This window comes from Mesocricetus auratus, unplaced genomic scaffold, assembly GCF_017639785.1.
Source record: "Mesocricetus auratus isolate SY011 unplaced genomic scaffold, BCM_Maur_2.0 Super-Scaffold_15014, whole genome shotgun sequence".
Taxonomy (NCBI): domain Eukaryota; kingdom Metazoa; phylum Chordata; class Mammalia; order Rodentia; family Cricetidae; genus Mesocricetus; species Mesocricetus auratus.
This window is the reverse complement of record NW_024429186.1, coordinates 75,125,719-75,144,834: the sequence shown is the minus strand read 5'-3', so window position 1 is coordinate 75,144,834 and position 19,116 is coordinate 75,125,719. Positions and strand designations below refer to the sequence as shown.

Here is a 19,116-nt window from a genome sequence, read left to right as displayed (position 1 = left end):
TGGGCTCAGGGATAGACTTGCCAGGACATAACAGCTAAATCACCGCGGCAGTGAGTGTGATCCAACAGAGTATGTGACAACAAGAAGACAATTAAAAACGGTGTCACTTAAAAAAACTGCTTGGTGGCAGGTGGGCACACAGATCACGCGAAGAAAGGTGAGGAAGGGTGGCCTCAAAGGAGGCCAGATGAGGAAGCCAGCGGAGGAGCGGAGCTGAAGGCAGGAAGGGTTAGCACACAGACAGCGCCCACACAGCCCAGGGACAGAGCGCGGTGGTGAGCGTCCAAAGGATGGAGCATCAACGGTACCCCAGGAACCGTCTCCAAGAATAAACCAGACTCTGTGGACCGGTGCCTGGTGACTAAGGAAGCAGAGACTGGCTGGATGTTGCGGGAGGGTGACCGGTTATGGTCTGCAGAGCGGGGGCAAAGAGAGTTCACAAGGAAACAGATCTAAGAGAAGGCCATGGGTGGTGCCGCACTGCAGGAATTCCCACTCTGAGGCCTTGGGCCTCAGTCCTCCACTTTTGGCTGACTAGCAGGTATTGGTGAACGTTAGCCTCACAGCCCAAACCTTGAGGACACCGCCCCTTCCAGCCAATTCCCATTCTGTAGTTCCTGGTGCGTTGCTGTGACTGTTGTTTGTTTGGTTTTGAAACAGGGTAGCTGAGACTGACCTTGGATTTACTGTGAAAACAAGGATGAACCTGAACTCTGACCCTCTTGCCTCGACCTCTCTGGGGTTGGATCTGATAACGATCTAGCCACATCCCAAGTTATTTTCTGGTGACATAATATAAGTATATGGAATATTCCCTAAAATATTCACTATTTTCTTTACTTTCATTCTGACTGATTAAACTCCTTACATTACAGGCTCGGCAGGTGACACCATAAGCCTAGGGAATGTCCCCACAGCTTAAGAGCCTACGCAAGAGTGTGTTCCTAAGGCACATAGAATTCATGTTAGCAGTACTGACTGTTTATCACAAAAGCTACATTTCTCAAACGTTATTTCTAATGGGATTTGGGTTGCACATATAACTCAAGTTTGGTCCAGCTGGCTTTGGTTCAGCCACAGCTTTGGGGATTTAACTTGCATTTGTCATAGTTGGGTGGTAAAACAAACTTAAACTGAAATGGCTTCAAGTCTGTGCCCTCTGATTCAGATAGTGGTCTTTGACTAATTAGCCCAAAGCTACATTGAAATATTAGGGTTCAGAAAAATTTTGTCCAAGGTCCCTCTTTGTTCCCCCAACCGTGCCACACCCCAAAATAAAGTTATCAAGTTGATAACAGGATCTTATCACCATTCGAAACATTGAGCAACAAGTCAGTGGGTTAAAGGTTAGTGACTCAGACACAGATCTCCTGGGCATTTACTGCAGATTCAGGAGGATTCTGCCTGGGTACCCTTCAGGGTGCAGGAAATTTCTGAGTCATGAGAGACAACTGAATACTCTGCTTCTTCATCTCATCTATGAGGCCTCAAAGCAGAGAAGACTTGAGCTTTGCTGAAGGTAACTAACTATACAGAATAAGGCTAATTTGAGAGCCGGAGAAATGGCTCAGCAGTTAACAGTGTGTACTTCTCTTGCAGAGGACCCCAATTCAGTTCTCAACACCCACACTGGGTAGCCCACAATCATCTGTATCTCCAGTTCTAGGGGATTCAATGCCTTCTCTAGACCTCCTCAGCATAAGTGCACAGACTCACACATAGACACACAAGCAGACACACAACTTACAACAGCAATACATGTTTAAAGCAAAGATAATTTGTTGTTGGACAGACAGATGTCTTTGGGTTACGCACACACTGAACCTTTGAGGTTTTGTGGGTCATACATCCACAGGCTGGCATTGCCTATGAGAAGAAGTACATGTCACTGGAACCTCAACCTGCCTGCCACATCTGACTGCCTAACCCATTGTGGAACTCAGTATTTGTTTCACAAAATAGCGATTACACGAAAACAGTTTTCAGTAGAATCCTGGCCAGACAGATTTGCATCGTCGGTTCCGAATGCAGCTGAAATATTTCAAGACATTCAGCCCCATGCATCTCACACAACACAGCATGTGACTTTGTGCAGTGACAGAGTGTGATATGGACACAGACACTCCAAGTCCCCTCTGAGGTCACCACTCAACATGAGTCACTTGCACATACCTTCAAGGACCTTAGAGAACTGAGGTGATGGCGGCTATCTCTCAGACGTGAGTGTGTGTCAGGTGAGAGTGAACATAGTCATGAAGGCTAGGGAGGGCATCAGAAGCCCAAACAGGATGTGGGAACAAGAGAAAACCAGGGTTCCAGAGGTTAATCATTTGCCCAAGGACAAAGAGTAGACAGTTAGAAAGCTGAATTAGAAGTCATTCTTGATAATTAAACAAATTATGTCATCTGTACAGCAATCACATAGTATGTCAAATTCAAAAAGCAAAAACTTTTGAACACGATGAATCACATCACTAGAAAGTGCTTCTTGATTAAGGTCTGCAGAAATACTATAACCATATACCCACCTTCATAGCTGAGAACCTGAGACCATCATAACTGGACCAGAACTGAGGTCTTCCTTGTCTTTGACAATGATATCGTTTCATATGCAAAACACTTATATAGTGCCTTAAAATATATATTAAAATAAAACTTAGACAAAGACTTTAAAGTGCACAGATTTGAAGGACTATATGGCTTAATGATGCCTTTGAACTTTTACTTTTTATTTTTGTTGGTAATGAAGGAGTAGCCATCTTACTCAAAGCAATCTACAGATTCAATTAAATCCCCATCAAAACTAAAACACAATTCTTCAAAGATCTTGAAAGAGCAATTTTCAGCTTCACATGGAAACACACACACACACACACACACAAGGGCAGCCAAAATAATCCTGAATAATAAAAGAAGTTCTAGAGGTATCACTTTCTCCAATATAAAGTTGTAGTACAAGCTACAGTAATAAAAACAGCATAGTACTGGCACAAAATCAGAAACATTGATTAATGGAATTGAATTAAAGACCCTGTCATAAATCCACATACATATAGACACCTAATTTTTTTATAAAGTAGCCAGAAATACATACTGGAAAAAGACAGCATCTTCAATGAATGGTGCTAGTCTAACTAGACGTGTACATGTAGAAGAATACAAATAGATACATACTTGTCACCCTGCACAAAATTCAAGTCCAAGTGGATCAAAGACCTCAACATAAAATCAGATACACTGAACTTGATAGAAGAGAAAGTGGGGAATAGCCATGAATGCATCTGTATAGGAGACAACTTCCTGAACAGAACACTATTAGCATAGGCACTAAGATCAACAATTAATAAATGGAACCATTAAGCAAAAAAAGCTTATGTAAGGCAAAGGATACCATTATTCAGACAAAGTGGCAGCCCACAGAATGGAAAAATATTTTTACTAACTCCACATCAGATAGAGGACTAGCATTCAAAATATAAAAAGAACTCATAACTATAAAAATAGACTAATTTTAAAAATGAGGTACAGATCTAAACAAAGAATTTTCAATAGAGGAAACTTAACTAGCTGAGAAACATTTAAAGAAATGTTCAACATGTTTAGCCATCAGGGAAATGCAATCAAAATGACTTTGACAGCACTTGGGAGCCAGAGACAGGTGGATCTCTGTGAGTTTGAAGCTAACCTGGTCTACAGAGCAAGTTCCAAGACAGGTTCCAAAGCTACAAAGAACCCTGTCTTGAAAACAACAGCCAAAAAGACTTTGAGATCCCATCTATACCTGTTAGAGTAGCTAAGATAAAAAACACAAGTGGCAGCTCGTGCTGGCAAGAATATGGAATAAGGGGAACACTCATCCATTGCTGGTGGGAGTGCAAACTTACAGAGCCATTGTGGAAATCAGTGTGGCAGTTCCTAAGAAAGATGAGAATCAGTCTACCTCAAGACCAAGCTGTACCATCTTGGGGCATATGCCCAAACAAAGATCCATAGTACCACAAGAACCCTTGCTCAATTATGTTCATAACAGCTTTATTCATAATAGCCAGAAACTGGAAACAACCTCAGTAGAAGAATAGATAAAAATAAGTGTGGTACATGGAATATTACTCCACTGTTTTAAAAAAAATGAAAATTTCAGGCAAATTCATGGAACCAGAAAAAAAATCATCCTGAGTGAAGTAACTCAGACATAGAAAGATAAATATGGTATGTAGACTAAGAAAGAGAAATATGATATATATTCACTTCTATGTGAATATTAGCCATTAAGCAAATTATAACCAAGCTACAATTCATACACCCAGAGAGGTTAAGTATAGAGGGACTTAGGGGGACACATGTATCTCTCTAGAAGGGGGAAATAGAGTAGACTTTATGGGAGGACTATGGGCAGGATGGAATAATCAGGTGGGGGAGAAGGGGTAGAGTTGGCATAGGGAATACAGGAGAGACACCTAGAATTGAGGGGTGATATGGAAACCTAGTTCAGTGGAAACTTGCTAAAATTTATGAAGACAATACTAATGAAGTCTCCAAATAATGAGGAAGACAGAGTCCCAGATGGCCATCACTTGTCATCAAACAAAGCTACCAACTGAGTTGTGGTCCAAAGGGGTCCCACAGAAATCCCCAAATAACCCAGGCTGTTGCCAAGACAATAGGTTTCCCTCCACAAACTGACAGCAAGGCCCCGTTGCTGAAGACAGCACCCAGACAACTCACGGAACATGGAGACATCAAACTGGTGCCTACACGGAACCTTCACGCCTATGTTCTAGGGTCTTCATTACAGGAAGGTACTCTACAAGCTACCAAAGAAGAAAGGCAAACACCAACCCAGCTACGAACCCTTTGATCTACAGTGCTGTCCCGCCTGCAAAATACACAAGGGCAATAGCAGCACAAAGCTTGTGAGAGTAACCAACCAATATCTGAAGTGACTTAAGGCCCACCCTCAAGATGAAACCCATTATTGACACTGCTTGGGTATCCAGAGACTAAATAGACCAGGGACCTAGAGTAAAGCCAAATACTACTGGTCTTAGAAAAAAAGTAGTGATAAAATGACTCCTAATGACATTCTGCTGTACTCATAGATCAACGCCTTATTCAGCCATCATCAGAGAAGATTTCTCCTCCAACAGATGGAAACAAATACAGAGACCCACAGGTAGACATTACACACACACACACACACACACACAGCAGGCACGAGGTGAGGGCGGGGAACAGGCAGACAGACAGTCAGACAGACCTAAATGGGATGTTTCCATCAAATCATCAAATCCCTCTCCTCAGATCTCAGAAAACCCCATAGAAGAGGGGTCATAAAGAATGTAAAAGTCAGAGGGATAGAGGACACCAGGAGAACAAGACCCTCTAAATCAACTCAGAAAAGTTCATAGGATCTCAGGGAGACTGAAGTGGAAAGCCCAAGGTCTACACGGGTCTGCACCAGGTCCCGTCTCTCTCTCTCTCTCTCTCTCTCTCTCTCTCTCTCTCTCTCTCTCTCTCTCTCTCTCTCTCTCTCTCTCTCTCTCTCTCTCCCTCCCTCTCTCTCTCTCTCTCTCCTCTCTCTCTCTATCTATCTATATCTATATATATATATGTCCTGAATTTGTCAATGTGATAGTTTTTGTTTTGTTTTATTATTATTTTATTTTGTTATGTTTCAAAAAAAGGAAACCATAATTTAAATAAATAATAAAATAAAAGCTGAGACGAACAATAGTGCACAGGCCTTGAGGGACAATTGCAGCTGATTTTTAGAACTGTGTGGTTTGATGATGCCTCTGGTCTTTTACTTCCAATAAGTATTTCTTCACTTCTGATGTAGGGTAATTATGGAGTGGTCCAGTAGCTGGTTTGTGAGTAGGTATAAAAGCCAGGTCTCAAATACGGTTGTGGAGTGGATTGGGTTTTGAAGTTGGAAGGGATTTCTCGTGATATTTACTGAGACTCGGGGTAAGAGAGCAGCCATCTGCCTGTGCAGACAACCAGGCAGGACTGGGAACTGAATTTTGAGCATTGGTATTATTGGAATCTCTTTGCCCTCACAAGCTGCTGTGAACTGGGACAATCAATTACAGGCTAACAGTACTGAAACTATAGACACACCCTAACTTAGAGGAATGGATGGAACTTGCATTTCGGGGCTACTCCCCAAACTATACCTTAACACACTCATGCCTTTGTTGTTGCCAAATTGATACTATTCACACAGAACTAACCATGCAGCTCCATATCAGAACCCTTACGCTGTGTGCAGGTATAATAAACCTTCGGCTTTTGTCTGCTGCTTTGTCTCAAATACAGCCCAGACAGATACAGTAAAGCACCGTGCCTGGAGGAGAATCAGGTAAACCTGCAGCCCCGCTCTGCTCCGGCATCACCATTTACAGGATATGCAACCTTGAATGGGTCTCGGCACTTCAAACACCTGCTAACTGAAGCAATGGACTCCATGTTTGGCTAGCTGTGGTGTAACAAGTAGCTACCAGAACATGCCTGTGGATTGCATCAGAAGAGAGAGGATCATGAGGAGGATCCAACTTCCCTGCCTTCTCAAGCCGTGGCACCTGGTTCTTCAGTGGCAGGGAATGACCTTTACTCTGACTTTCAAAGCCTAAAAACACAACATAAGCCGTACCTATGAGGTTCTAACATGAGTCCTTACAATTTTTCTTTGTCATAGTGATAATGATTAAGGAATGTGCCTGAAATTAGAAGGGCCTATTTCCTGGGAGAAAAAGTAAGTTAGATATAATACACCACTGATCACGCCGTTAAGATGATATGTAATATTTGTACTTCTGGTTTTTCACTGCTAACCCTAAGATCATTGGGAAAACATGAAGCATTGTGACTCACACACACACACACAGGTACACCCATGCGCACACATGCATACACATTTATGTATGTTCATATGTTAAAATATTTTCTTCTTAGCTCCTCAGGCTGTTTAGACTCATCATACGGCCAGATTAAATTCTGGAACCTTTGGTTGCTTAGAGAATCATTTCTCTGACCCCCAAGCCACATTTTCTCACACACAATCAAAGACGAAAATAATCAGTAGAAATCTGTTCAGAGTCATGGGGAAATAAGCTGAAAATTGTTCAAGTTCTGTTCTGTGGTAGGAAGAAGTAAATCACTCTTCCATTCTAAACCTGTCAGAGAACAAAAAGTCTTTGAAGTCCTACACCCTGTGCCACTTAAATAACCGCCAAGTGCATAGAAGTGGCGGTCTTCAAAGGCGCGTACATCTCATTGGATGCAGCAAGCTCCCACAGATGTCTCTGTGTGCCCCCGAAACTTACAGTGCCGAGGTCAATGATGAAGCAGTCGCCCTTGTTGAAGCTCTTCCAGCTGAGAGGAACTTCCGTGGCCCTGACCACTCTCCGACCCTTCACGTGCAGGAGTCGCTGGGCTGTCAGGTCATTGGTGAGAACATGGTTTAGTCCGGAAGCCACGCCTCCAGCCTGGCCGTTGGGAGGGAAACACAACACAAAACAGAGAGAGGTGAGACCGCCTTGCAGACACAGCAGGCCCCGGCAAGACTGCAGAGACCAGGCCAGGGTAGACACCGCCTCAGAGCAGGTGGAAAGTGAGGCCAGGAAAGAGAACAGCTGGCGAAGTCAACAGGTGAGCTGGTTGCTTCGCTCTTGTTTTCCCCTGATCATAGAAATGTACTATAAAATTAAAAACATTTACGAGGGTCCCCAGTGAGGAATACCCTGCTTCATAAGAGGAAAAGTCAGCAATGATTGTCCTGGTGTTTCCAGAAGACTCATGGGTTAGCACACAGACTGTAGGCAAGGAAAAAAATAGGAGGCTGGAGAAATGGAGGTGAGGGACATCAACTACAGTAGTGTAGAACAGGTCCCCAACCTTCCCTTCTCACTCACAGAAAGAAGTCCACAATGCTCCCACTGTCACCATAGAGAAGACATCCCCAACCTTCCCACTGTCACCATAGACAAGAGGTTCCCAGTGTTCCTACTGTCACCATAGACAAGATGTCCCCAATGTTCCTACTATCACCATAGACAAGATGTCCCCAATGTTCCTACTATCACCATAGACAAGATGTCCCCAATGTTCCCACTGTTACCATAGACAGGATGTCCCCAACCTCTCCACTGTCACTCACAGAAAGGAGTCCTCAATGTTCCCCCTGTGACCATAGAGAAGACATCCCCAACCTTGTTACTGTCACCATAGACAAGATGTCCCCAATGTTCCTACTGTCACCATAGACAAGAGGTTCCCAGTGTTCCTATTGTCACCATAGACAAGAGGTTCCCAGTGTTCCTACTGTCACCATAGACAAGATGTCCTCAATGTTCCCAATATCACCATAGACAAGATGTCCCCAATGTTCCTACTGTCACCATAGACAAGATGTCCCCAATGTTCCCACTGTCACCATAGACAAGATATCCCCAACCTCTCCACTGTCACTCACAGAAAGGGGTCCCCAATTCTCCCACTGTCACCATAGAGAAGACATCCCCAACCTTCCCATGGTCACCATAGACAAGAGGTCCCCAATGTTCCTACTGTCACCATAGACAAGGTGTCCCCAATCTCTCCACTGTCACTCACAGAAAAGAGTCCTCAATGTTCCCCCTGTGACCATAGAGAAGACATCCCCAACCTTGTTACTGTCACCATAGACAAGAGGTCCCCAACTTTCCTACTGTCACAGAGCAAAGAAGGAGATAGGAGATGTGACTAAGGGTGGGCTGTTCCTACAAAGGGTACAAAAACAACAAACAAACAAAAAACCCAGAGCTGAGCATTTTTATCTTAAGCTAAGGGAGATAAAGAATCCGGATTCTACATCCCCAAACAGTACAAAACAAAAAGCAGCCAATGAGAGTTTCTGAAGAAAAAAATATTAACTGTTATTCACTATATCTTCCTGTAGTATTGTGATCATCTTTCACACTTTTCTCATTTCCTAATTAAAAATGAGGAACTATTTACTTTTATGATCAGCAATAAGATGATGTGCATAATTATGAGGTTGTATTATAAATTTATATATATGCAGGTATACACATATCTATCTATACATACATACACACATTTAAAAAAAAAACAGTGCTGTTAAGTTGCCCAGGCTGGCCTCAAATTTACAACCAACCTGCTTCAGCTTTCCAAGAACATTCTATTTTAAAAAATAAGAAGGATTGCATTGTGATCTGGTTTTTAAAAGTAGTACGTGAAAAGAAAGTTATAATGTGGAATGAGATTTAGATTGTTATCCCTGGCCCCTTTCCCACATACATATAAAGCATTCTGACTAATCTCAGAGAGGGAGCCATCAGCATAATTTATACCTTGAAAATTTAACATTCTTTTACAAAAACACAATCCTTTTTCTGGCCGCTGAAATGACTGAGTAGGCAAAGACGCTTGCCACCAAGGCTGACAACTTGAGTTTGATCCCCAGGACCCACATGGCAGAAGGAGACAACTGACTCCTTGCAAGTTTTCCTCTAACCTACACACACACACACACACACACACACACACACACACACACACACACACACCTACACACTCATAAATGCATGAATACATTTTTTAAAGTTAAAAATAATACGGCTTCTAATATTCACAAATGCCGCCCATCCCCCTCCTCCACCCCAAGAAGGCTGCATGTGGTCAGGCTGGCATGTGGCTCAGTGGGTAAGAGCACTGCCTGGGAAGCATGCTGGCTGGAGTTCCATCCCAGGAACCTACATAAAGGGGGAAGGAGAGAACTCACTCCAGAGAGTCGTCTTCTGGCCTCCACACTCATGCAGAGGCACATGTGAGCCCGCCCCAAAAATATCATACTAGTGATACTAATATAATGATAATAATAATAATAACAAAAGTAAGCAAAGCAAAGACGACAGGCAAGGAAGCAGCTCTTTCGTGAACACCGAGTTAGCGCTAGAAGCTTCCAGACCATCTCGGCTCTCACTAGAAGAGCCACAGCTAAGCAGATGAGCCTTCTAACCAGTGCGGCCGAAAGCACAGCTTTGTGAGTAAAGCTGTCTGCCGGTCGCCGTCTACAGAAGAATACATTAGTCGGAAATTCACCGCCAGTGCACAGTGGTGATGGGCTTTTATAACACTTGGCTGGCTTTGGATACGCCCAGAGAAAAATGGCACAAACCCTGGCACTGGAAGATGATCCCGGCAGCTCCCAGGGCAGCCTTTACATGGTGGGCAGCAACTTGGCTTGATTTTGATAATGACAGGCTCTGTCAAGTTTGCCCTCGCAAAATAAACGCTAAACTGCTTCCCGGGTACTCTTCATTATATCTGTGTCCTGATATGACTCACTTATTTATGTTAACGGCAGCAGAGAACAGTAATTACCATCTTAGGCGCCGGGGTCAGGCACCGGTCACTGGCAGAGATCGCAACTTGCCAACTCTCTGAGTCTTGCTTCGTCTATCTGAACAGAATAGAATGGATGGCAAATGCACCACCTGGGAGTTTATACTAAATAAGATAATTTGCATGTCACGGTTAGCATGATCTATAAACTTGAAAGAAAGAATGGGGTGAAAGAGCTTCACATGGTCGTCTCTGCCATTCTGAGTGGCTGGTTATCTCCGAAGCCACACCTCCCAGCACGTAGTGGGTCCTGCAGCTCCCCGCACCAGCACCGTGCTGTTGATGAGAGACTCCGCTGATCCCCTCTTTGAAAAGTGCTGGTCGGTGGCAGCTTTAATGTGGATAGAAGGTAATTACCAAACAACTATGAAGTTACTTTATTATTATTATTATGTCCACTTTTGCATATGTATCCCAGAATTTGCTTTCCAAGACCCTGTTTCGGGCAAGTTCATCCTGAGTATGTGGTCTAGTAGAATCTTATTGTTCACTGTAATGCTGAATCACCACACAGTGTCTGTTTAGGGAACTAGTATAGGTTACATTGTTCATCTTAGAAAACCAAGGGTTCTAAAAAGCTCTGCACTCCCTTGAGGCAAACCAGTTGTCTGGATGAAATGGCTTCTAACAAGGTGACCCCATGGAACCTGCTGGGAACACATGGAAGCTCTCAGTCCTTCAAACTGCTGGGTTCATAGAAATGAAGGAAACTGCGGGAGCTTTTGACACAAACTGGAGGAGCTCGTGGGAATTCAATAAAACGAGAGGTAGCATCTCGTGTTTGATGTGGTTTGCATCCCAGTGTGAAAAAATGATTTCAATAAGAAGCAAATATTCAACCGAGGACATAATCAGAGGAAGACAGACAAACCTGACATCTTTTGGTCATTGTTTGTGGATTTGCTTGGTTGGTTAATTGGTTTGTTGGTTGACTTTTTTTTTTCCACTTTGATATTGAGGGTGACTATATAGCTCAGTCTGGCCTCGAACACATGATACTGCTGTCTTAGTCTCCCTGATGATGGTAATGTGGGTATGCACCCCCAGGTCTGACTTAAACCTAACATTTTTAGGGCTAGTTAACATATACTCAGGAATCCCGTTGAGCTCTAAGGTCTGGGTACTCAGCAGGAGTGAGGCGGTGGGAGTGTACCTGCTGGCCATGTCTTCCTTTAGAGAGGGCTTGCTTCTGGGGTGTCTACCTGCAGACCGAATTCATGGGCAGGGAGGGAAAGGCTAGGGAAGGATGACCCAACTGCAGAACTCACTGGGAGAGCTAGGGTGAGAGAGAAGGGATCGAGCCTTTTACTAAGAGGTAGGCCTACTTAACTATTAATACAGACACGATTTTTTTCCTTTAATTATCAAGGAGGCAAGAGTGTATCTCAGTTGGTAGAATGATTTCTCAGCATTTGGAAATCTCTGGGCTCCATCTCAATACAGCATAAACACACCTGTCATCCTACTGCTTGTGAGGTAGAGACAAAAGTATCAAGAGCTCATGGTCATCTTTGAATGTAGTGAGTTTGAGGCCAGCCTAAGGCTACAAGAGGCAATGTCGGAAAAAAAATGCCCACATCACTAAATTAGGTCATAATAATTCACACCATACCATACCTTCTGAAACTGGGTTTCATTTACCCAGTAGGACACACACTCCAAAGCAAAAACCAAATAAATCCCTGGCCTCCAGGAAGTTGTGATCTATGAAGACATGAAGCATCAGGAAGAGAGGCTGTTTTGAAAGTGTCCCATTGGACAGCATCAGAGAGAAGCACTCACCTTGTATTTCAGACCGCCTTTGAAATAGCCCACAAAGTCAGTAGACTCGTAGCCTTGAAGTTCTCGGCTCTGCACTGGCTTGCCACCCAGGTAGTCGTCCATTTGGACTGTGAAGATGGCCGCTGCTGTGCTTTCATCCTGGGAACATTCCTTTCCTGAAACAACACAGCCCTTGGTTACTCCGGAGTTGCAGCGTGGAGGCAGAGTTGATGCAGAGGACACTAGGAGCTCTCTCTTACTTACTCACTCACTTACTTACATATTTTAATTGAAATGTAATCCTACTACTTCCCCCTTTTCCTTTCCTCCCTCAAGCCCCTCCCATTCCCCTTCTCAAATTGAGATTCTCTTTTTATTGGAAAATGGATGTAGATAGATATAGATACAAATGTGTGTGTGTGTGTGTGTGTGTGTGTTATAACCTGCTGAGTCCATGTTTGTTGTTTGTGTGTATGTGATTTCAGGGTTGATCAGTTTGTATTGGGTGACCAATTAGGGAGCTCATCCCTAGGAGAGGCTAATGCCCCCTTCTCCAGCAGAACAATGACGACATCAACGGACAAGTTAACATGGAGAAGCTTTCGTCAGGGTGAGGTCTCAGGACTGCAATCTGCGCCTGAAAGAGCCTATCAGGAGCAGTACGTGATTTGTTGTTTGGCTCATAACCAAAGGGTTTTCACACTCCTGCTTTTTCCAGTTTCTTTTTTTTAAAAAATGCTTAAAAGAAACACTACTACACAGATCTGCTTGGGGGAAAGTCAATGCATACTAGTAAGACTCGGGAAAGCACTCGTTTCGTATAGTTAATGAGATGCTGCCGGAAGCACCTTGGAACTGCTTTATCATCACACTTCCGGTATGTTAGTGAGAAGCACTTTATGGGCCACAATTAAATAACTTCATGATCTTTAATATCGGGAAATGATTAAAAGTTCGCCTGCCCCTATTTTTGGTCCCATTCCTACTTCACTCTCTCTTTACTTTGGGCGTATGAAATAATCACTGATGGAAAGATAGCAAAGGAACCAACGTGCTGATGTCTCCTGAATTCAAGACAGTATTCAATTAGCTTTCAATTATGAAAGAAAATCCACCCAGGCATCTTTGCTGAAGTCAAACTCTACACGGTATGTGATGTTCAGAACCAAGGCAAGCTTGAGGAAGATTCATAGTTCATAAAAACAAAAAACACAACCCTAAACCTTGAAAACCCTCACTATATCTGAGCTGACTGAGAGTTATAATTAATAATAATGCAAATATCCACACATTGATAGTATTCTTACCATGGGCCACACAGCACTAGTGTTTTATATGTGAATGATATTTAAGTAGCTCCATGAAACAGATGTGATTTATACCATGGTACTGAGGAGGTCATGGACCATGGGAGAGGCTGAGTAATTCTTGAGGTTACAAAAGATTTTCAAAACAGGTATATAGAACTCTAAAGGACAATACATGTGTTTTGAAGAAGATTTTTTAAAATTATGTGCATGTTTGTTTGTCTGTGGTATGCGCATGGGAGTGCAGGTACTCAAGGAGGCCAGAAGGAGGCACTGGACCCTCTGGAGCTGAAGTTACAGGCAGTGTGAGCCACCTACTATGGGTGCTGGCAACTCATGTCCTCTGCAAGAGCAGTAAGCTCTCCCAACCACAGAGCCATCTCTCCAGCCCCACATGAACTCATTTATTACAGTTCTTATTAGTAGTAAATTCTTTGGTGATCACAATATGTAACTTCCCTAGTGAGCCATAAGTTTAGAAACAGTAACAGTATTTCCCTGAATAACACCAACTGAAATTCACCAAAATTGAGGAAAGGAAATCAGTTGCCTAGACTAGGAAATTCAAGTTCCTTCATAGTTCCCCTTCTGTGTTCACAGGTGACCTATATAGTAAGGATCTCAGAAAAAAATTTCAGTAACCAGAACAGTACTTATATGGTAACAACTTTGTAGACTTTCTGGGGCCAAAAGTATTTTAACATACACCTTTAAAAATCTGTACACAATTCTGCAATCTGAAAAGATGCTTGTGTCATTCTTTGCCCATTTTTCCAGCTCTCAAAATAGCAGATCTTGGTGTAAATTTCATACAGAAACACTTTAGGAGAGATGTTTAAGCCAAGGTTGCTATCAAAAATATTAAGGACGATGTAGTCGACAGAAACATTGTTATCTGATGAGTTGAAACATGACTCTTTTGAGGTAGGTGAGTATAGTAGGAATGAAGTTAATGAATGAGATGAAATAAGTTAATTATGTCAGGCTCTCATCTATTTATGTATTGTGCTGGGCCAAAGAATATCAGAATAAATAAGCCAAAGCCCTTGCCTGCAAAGGTTGAAAAGACTTAATGAATCCAATATCAATCTCTTTAACGATCAGAACTCAGTCAAAGTCTGTTGAATCATGATGACACTCTAGCAGGTGTTCAAAAAACTTTGTGTATGAATTCTGCTTATGACTCTGTTTGATGTCCCACGTGAATTCTGCTTGTGACCTCATCCATTGTTTTCCTAAGCTCATCTAAGGATGCCTGCTATGTCACGCTGTGCTGTGTTGCTTTATATTTTATATGTGTATGTATGTTGCACTTGCCTGTGCCATGTGAAACTCCTAAAACCAGGAAATGTGAAGAGTTTATAAACGAGACACATACTTAAAGAGAGGCTTCACAGCTAGACTGAGTTCTCATTCCTGATTTTAAAGATCTTGCTTGCTACAATAGGCCTAGAAGAGAAGGAGAACCCTCAACATGGTCGGTAGCATCTACTGGAAACACATGAGAGCGAATAGCAGTTTTACCAAGTGAGCGTGGTGCGGCATTGTGTAATATGCTCGAGTAGAGGGAGCACAGACTTGCACAGGGGATCACAATACCCCCAGGGACGCAGTCAACCTTATTTATATACTTTCCACAGTGTTACTAGTTCCAACTGATGTGTTGGTGTTAAGTCAGTTTTACCACATGTGTTAATTCTCTAGCCTGCCTTCAGAGTCCAGATTCTAAAGAGCTCCATCACCAACAAGACCCTCGAGTAGTCAAAGAGCTCCACTGCCAAGAACACCCTCAAGTTATTCTTTAATTGTTTTCTACATGTGTTTACTTAGTTTAGGCAAAGACATGTTCATGCCACAGCACATGTGGAGATCAGAGAGAGAGAGGCTTCTCCCCTTCCAGAGATGGGATCTGGGTGGCCAGGCTCGGCCTCTGTGGCAAGCTCCTTTACGCACTGATCCTGTTGGCCCAGCAATCATTCCTTGGTATTGCATTAGCCCCTTGTATGTTATGAGATCCTTGTATTGTATATGATGTGTTATATATTACAATGCAGTCCTTTTGTGTCCCAGTGCCCTGTGTGAAGCCACACACGCACATGGTATGACATCACAGAACGTTACTTTAGAACGGATGAAAGTAACGTCTACAGCTGGCAAGGAGAAAGGGTGAGGGAAGGTGTTTGTGATAAGGTGAGAGGCACAATGAACCTTTAAACAAACCTCTGCCCACAGACTGTGTGCTGCAAGGGACCAGAGGCAAAAGCTGGGTGCAGCTTAACTGCTAAATACAAAATGTTTTCTAAGACGGAGCAATACAAAACACGTTGAGCCACGGGCAATCGCTTCATACTTTAAACTGCGTCTAGACTTACAGTGTTACCACGGTCATCTGAAACATGCCCTAATGTTGCTGAAACAGCGTGGGCAGACTAGAAGACTGTGTTTTCCGCATCTTAGTCCTGCCTCCCTCCCACTTAGCTTGCTTCCTCCTTGGGTCCGTCCCTTCGTTTGTACACTGGGCGCCTCTATGACGCAGCCTCTCTTTAATTTAGCTTCCTCGGGCTGACTTCCTCACTTCCTTCAGGAAGTCAAGCATTCCTTCCTCTGAACGTGTTTCAGTCATTCTCTAACTAATCCATGAATTCTTCCCTGTTCGGATCTCAGAAAATACTCTTCCAGGTGGAGCTTCCTCTGTCTGGAGAACGGAAATAGGAAAGACTGACTGTTGGGGAACACTGAAGGTGCGTGGACTACTCTCCGCGCTTTGATGGTTATGTCTTGGCACAGGAACCTCGCCACTTTGCTCATTTCCCCATGTCTGTCAAGGCTACTTGTCCCTGTCACACACAGCCTGTAAATGTCTTCCATGTCGCTAATCACATTCTACCAGTGTTTTATCTTTTTTTTTTCTTACTGCACCTTTGGGATTATAAATTCTCTGTGAAGTGACTTACAGCCTAGGCAGCCTGGGTTTACAGATGAATTAGATTGTAATTAATGTACTATTAGCTTTAGTTTTTGAAGATTTTTAAGATCAGGGATTGCTTCTGCCCGAACTTTGACTTAATATTATTGTGAAATTGCTTTGCACTAAATGGATAATTAAGAGTATAACTGAGTCAGGCACTCAGAATAAGGAAGCAGGAGGATAGAGCATTAGAGGCCGATTTGGGCTACATTCAAGTTCCAGAAAGTTCTGGGCCATCCTACCATAAGGTCCTGTTTCACACAAACACATAGAAAGAGCTAAAGGGAATCTATGAGCACAATACTTAAGGAGCTGGCTTGGGTAAGAATTTAATTTACCAAATTAAATAACTGGGTCTTTTTTTTTTTTTTTTTTTTGAGCAGTCTCCAGATGAGGCCAAATGCTGTGTGGACAAGTTGCTTGTGAACCGAAAGCAAGCTTCCTCCCATTTGAACTCACCCCTGACGCTTCAGACACACGTCCACTCCTGACCCAAGTTCGGAGTGGAAAGGCCGTTCTCCCTGGGGTCACCGTTTCATGAGTAGAGTGTAGATAGATCACTGTGTATCGTGTATTATGACTGGAGTGGCGTAGGAAACAGCATTGGGCCAGGAGCTCAACCACCATAATAAGCAAGCACCCAGCACTGTCAAGACATTACGTTCCCCTGCGTGTTTCCTGCCTCAGATGCCTGCTCTGGCTGTCTGCTGATGCTTAGGAAATCGCTTCCTAAATGTTTTCACTTGTTCCTTCAGTCTCTCAGACGTTAGAAATTAAAGTGACACGGTGGCTTTCAAAGTGTGTGGTTTTGTGTGGCTCCCCCCCCCACACACACACCCAGCTCAAGAATAAATACACTGAAAGAAACACTAGCACCGGGAGGCAAGCTAGTTTGAAAAGAAAGCTCAGATTATCCGCACGCTGTCAGGCGGGTATGTGCCTACTGGCACAAGACCTCACAGGGAGAGGTTGAACATTCAGGATGTTTACCGGTAAAAGTAGAAGCTAGAGAAAGTGGAACACACCCCCAGTGTCCTGAAAGCCTGGCACCAAGGCAGCTCAAAATAATTACCACTGCTGAGGGAGCTGCTCTGGTCCACTGTGTCCTTGTTAAAACGTGAATATTAAATGGATAATTTTAAACGAAGCACTCTACCTAGAGAAATATACCACGGGGCAATTTTTAAAAATAGATGGTGGCTGTGTCTTGCGTGTTTCCCCGAACTCACAAGCAGCAGTACGGGCCAGGGAGAGTCTTGGTTTGGAGTGGCATAAGCAACTCAAATTAGCAGAGAAATCTGAACCGCTGCCCCGAGGCAACAAATAAAAATAAATAAAAGTGTGGGGCTGGGCGTGGCATTTTTCTCTCCAACTGCAGCAGATGTCCACAAACGTGTTTAACTTCGTCTCCACCCTGGCTGGGAAACCAGGACCGAACTTGCCGGAGGGTGCTCGGTACTTGGCCAGCACCCGGGTTCTCTCAGGCAGCCGCCCAGGAATAGAATGGGGTTTGGGTTAAAGTGGAAAAGCCCGGAGGAAGGAGCATGGATCCCAAGAAGCAGTTTGGTCAAGGCCGATGGGCACGCCTCCTGGTGACTCACCTCACCCGTTTCGCAGCCCGCCAGGGGCTGACCACCGGCTAGGAGAGGGTGCTGGCTGAGTGTCACCTATGCCGCCCAGGTGACAGGACCCTACCCTGTACAGCTCACTGCTTACCCAGCCAGAAGTGCAGGCGGTAGGAGAAGCCACTGCTCGCCTTGGCGGTGTACAGCACCAGGTAGGCGTCTCCCACGTAGAAGTCACCATGGGCACCCTGGGGCACAGGCACCAGTTCCAGCTTCTCGATCCTCCACACCTGCAGCCCCGCCTGCCGGCCCGCGCTCGCGAACTCGGGGTGCTGTAGCTCCTGCGCCATGGTACCCGCGATGCTGGCAGAGCCGATGGGACTCCGATTGCGCCCTGAGCCCAAGTGTGCGTCTGGTGAGAGCAGCGAACCTGCTCGCCCGGCTTTTATGGGGCTCGCCCGGGAACGGAGGTGGAGCCCGGAGCGCAGCCAACGGCCACGCCCGACCCCAGGCGGGAGTAACCCGCAGCTCAGATTGGACCCGGCTGACTAAAAGTCTAGCAAGTGCTTCCCTTCTAAAATAAATAAAGAAATAAATACTGAGAGAGATACTACCTGACAACAGAGGGGTTCCTCCCGCAGCACCCAGGCTGGTGCATGCTGGTCTAGGCATTCCGGCTCCTTACCTGGTCGGATTCACCCTGTGATCCACCCCGCCGGCGTGGGAAGCCGGGTGTAGTGACTAGAATCATCCACTCACAAAACAGGTCAGCTGTGAGGACACAACGCGTACCGTTAGGGGTCTGAATGACTGGCGGTGTCACTGAGGCAAGCACGGTCCTTTAAAAGTCCCGCATTGTGGGCTCCCTGGATTCCTGTTGGATAGCCTCTCCCAGACTCCCGGTGGTCACAGTTTTTCTTTGGATAGGTTTGGAAACTCCATGTACGACAGTACCTCAGGTTTTCTAGAAAAGATAAAAATCTGACAAACTATCCGTGCTTTTCTGGCGTCAAGTGCTTTCTGTGGTGCCAAGAAAGTCACTGCAAAACACATCCACAGCCCTCCAGGGAAGCTCTGCGCTGGGCTGTTCAGGACTAATTTTAAGCCC

The 19,116-nt window shown here is 44.3% G+C and overlaps 1 protein-coding gene and 1 long non-coding RNA gene across 2 annotated transcripts in view; one reads left to right on the top strand and one right to left on the bottom strand.

Annotated features, from left to right (window-relative positions):
* Nucleotides 1–18,447, bottom strand: part of Scin (scinderin) — an 81,854-nt gene extending 63,407 nt beyond the window's left edge. The window contains exons 1-3 of the mRNA XM_040743208.1: nucleotides 18,160–18,447; nucleotides 12,190–12,344; nucleotides 7,326–7,487 (exon numbers count right to left, since the gene is read on the bottom strand). Coding sequence (XP_040599142.1) covers nucleotides 7,326–7,487; nucleotides 12,190–12,344; nucleotides 18,160–18,358 — 516 coding nt within the window. The 5' untranslated portion in view covers nucleotides 18,359–18,447. The remainder of the gene's footprint in view (nucleotides 1–7,325; nucleotides 7,488–12,189; nucleotides 12,345–18,159) is intronic.
* LOC121139397 lies at nucleotides 7,449–17,241 on the top strand. Its single transcript, XR_005876359.1, has 2 exons — nucleotides 7,449–7,650; nucleotides 16,827–17,241. It is a non-coding gene; the product is annotated as an uncharacterized LOC121139397 (long non-coding RNA).
* Nucleotides 18,448–19,116: the final 669 nt, after the last annotated feature.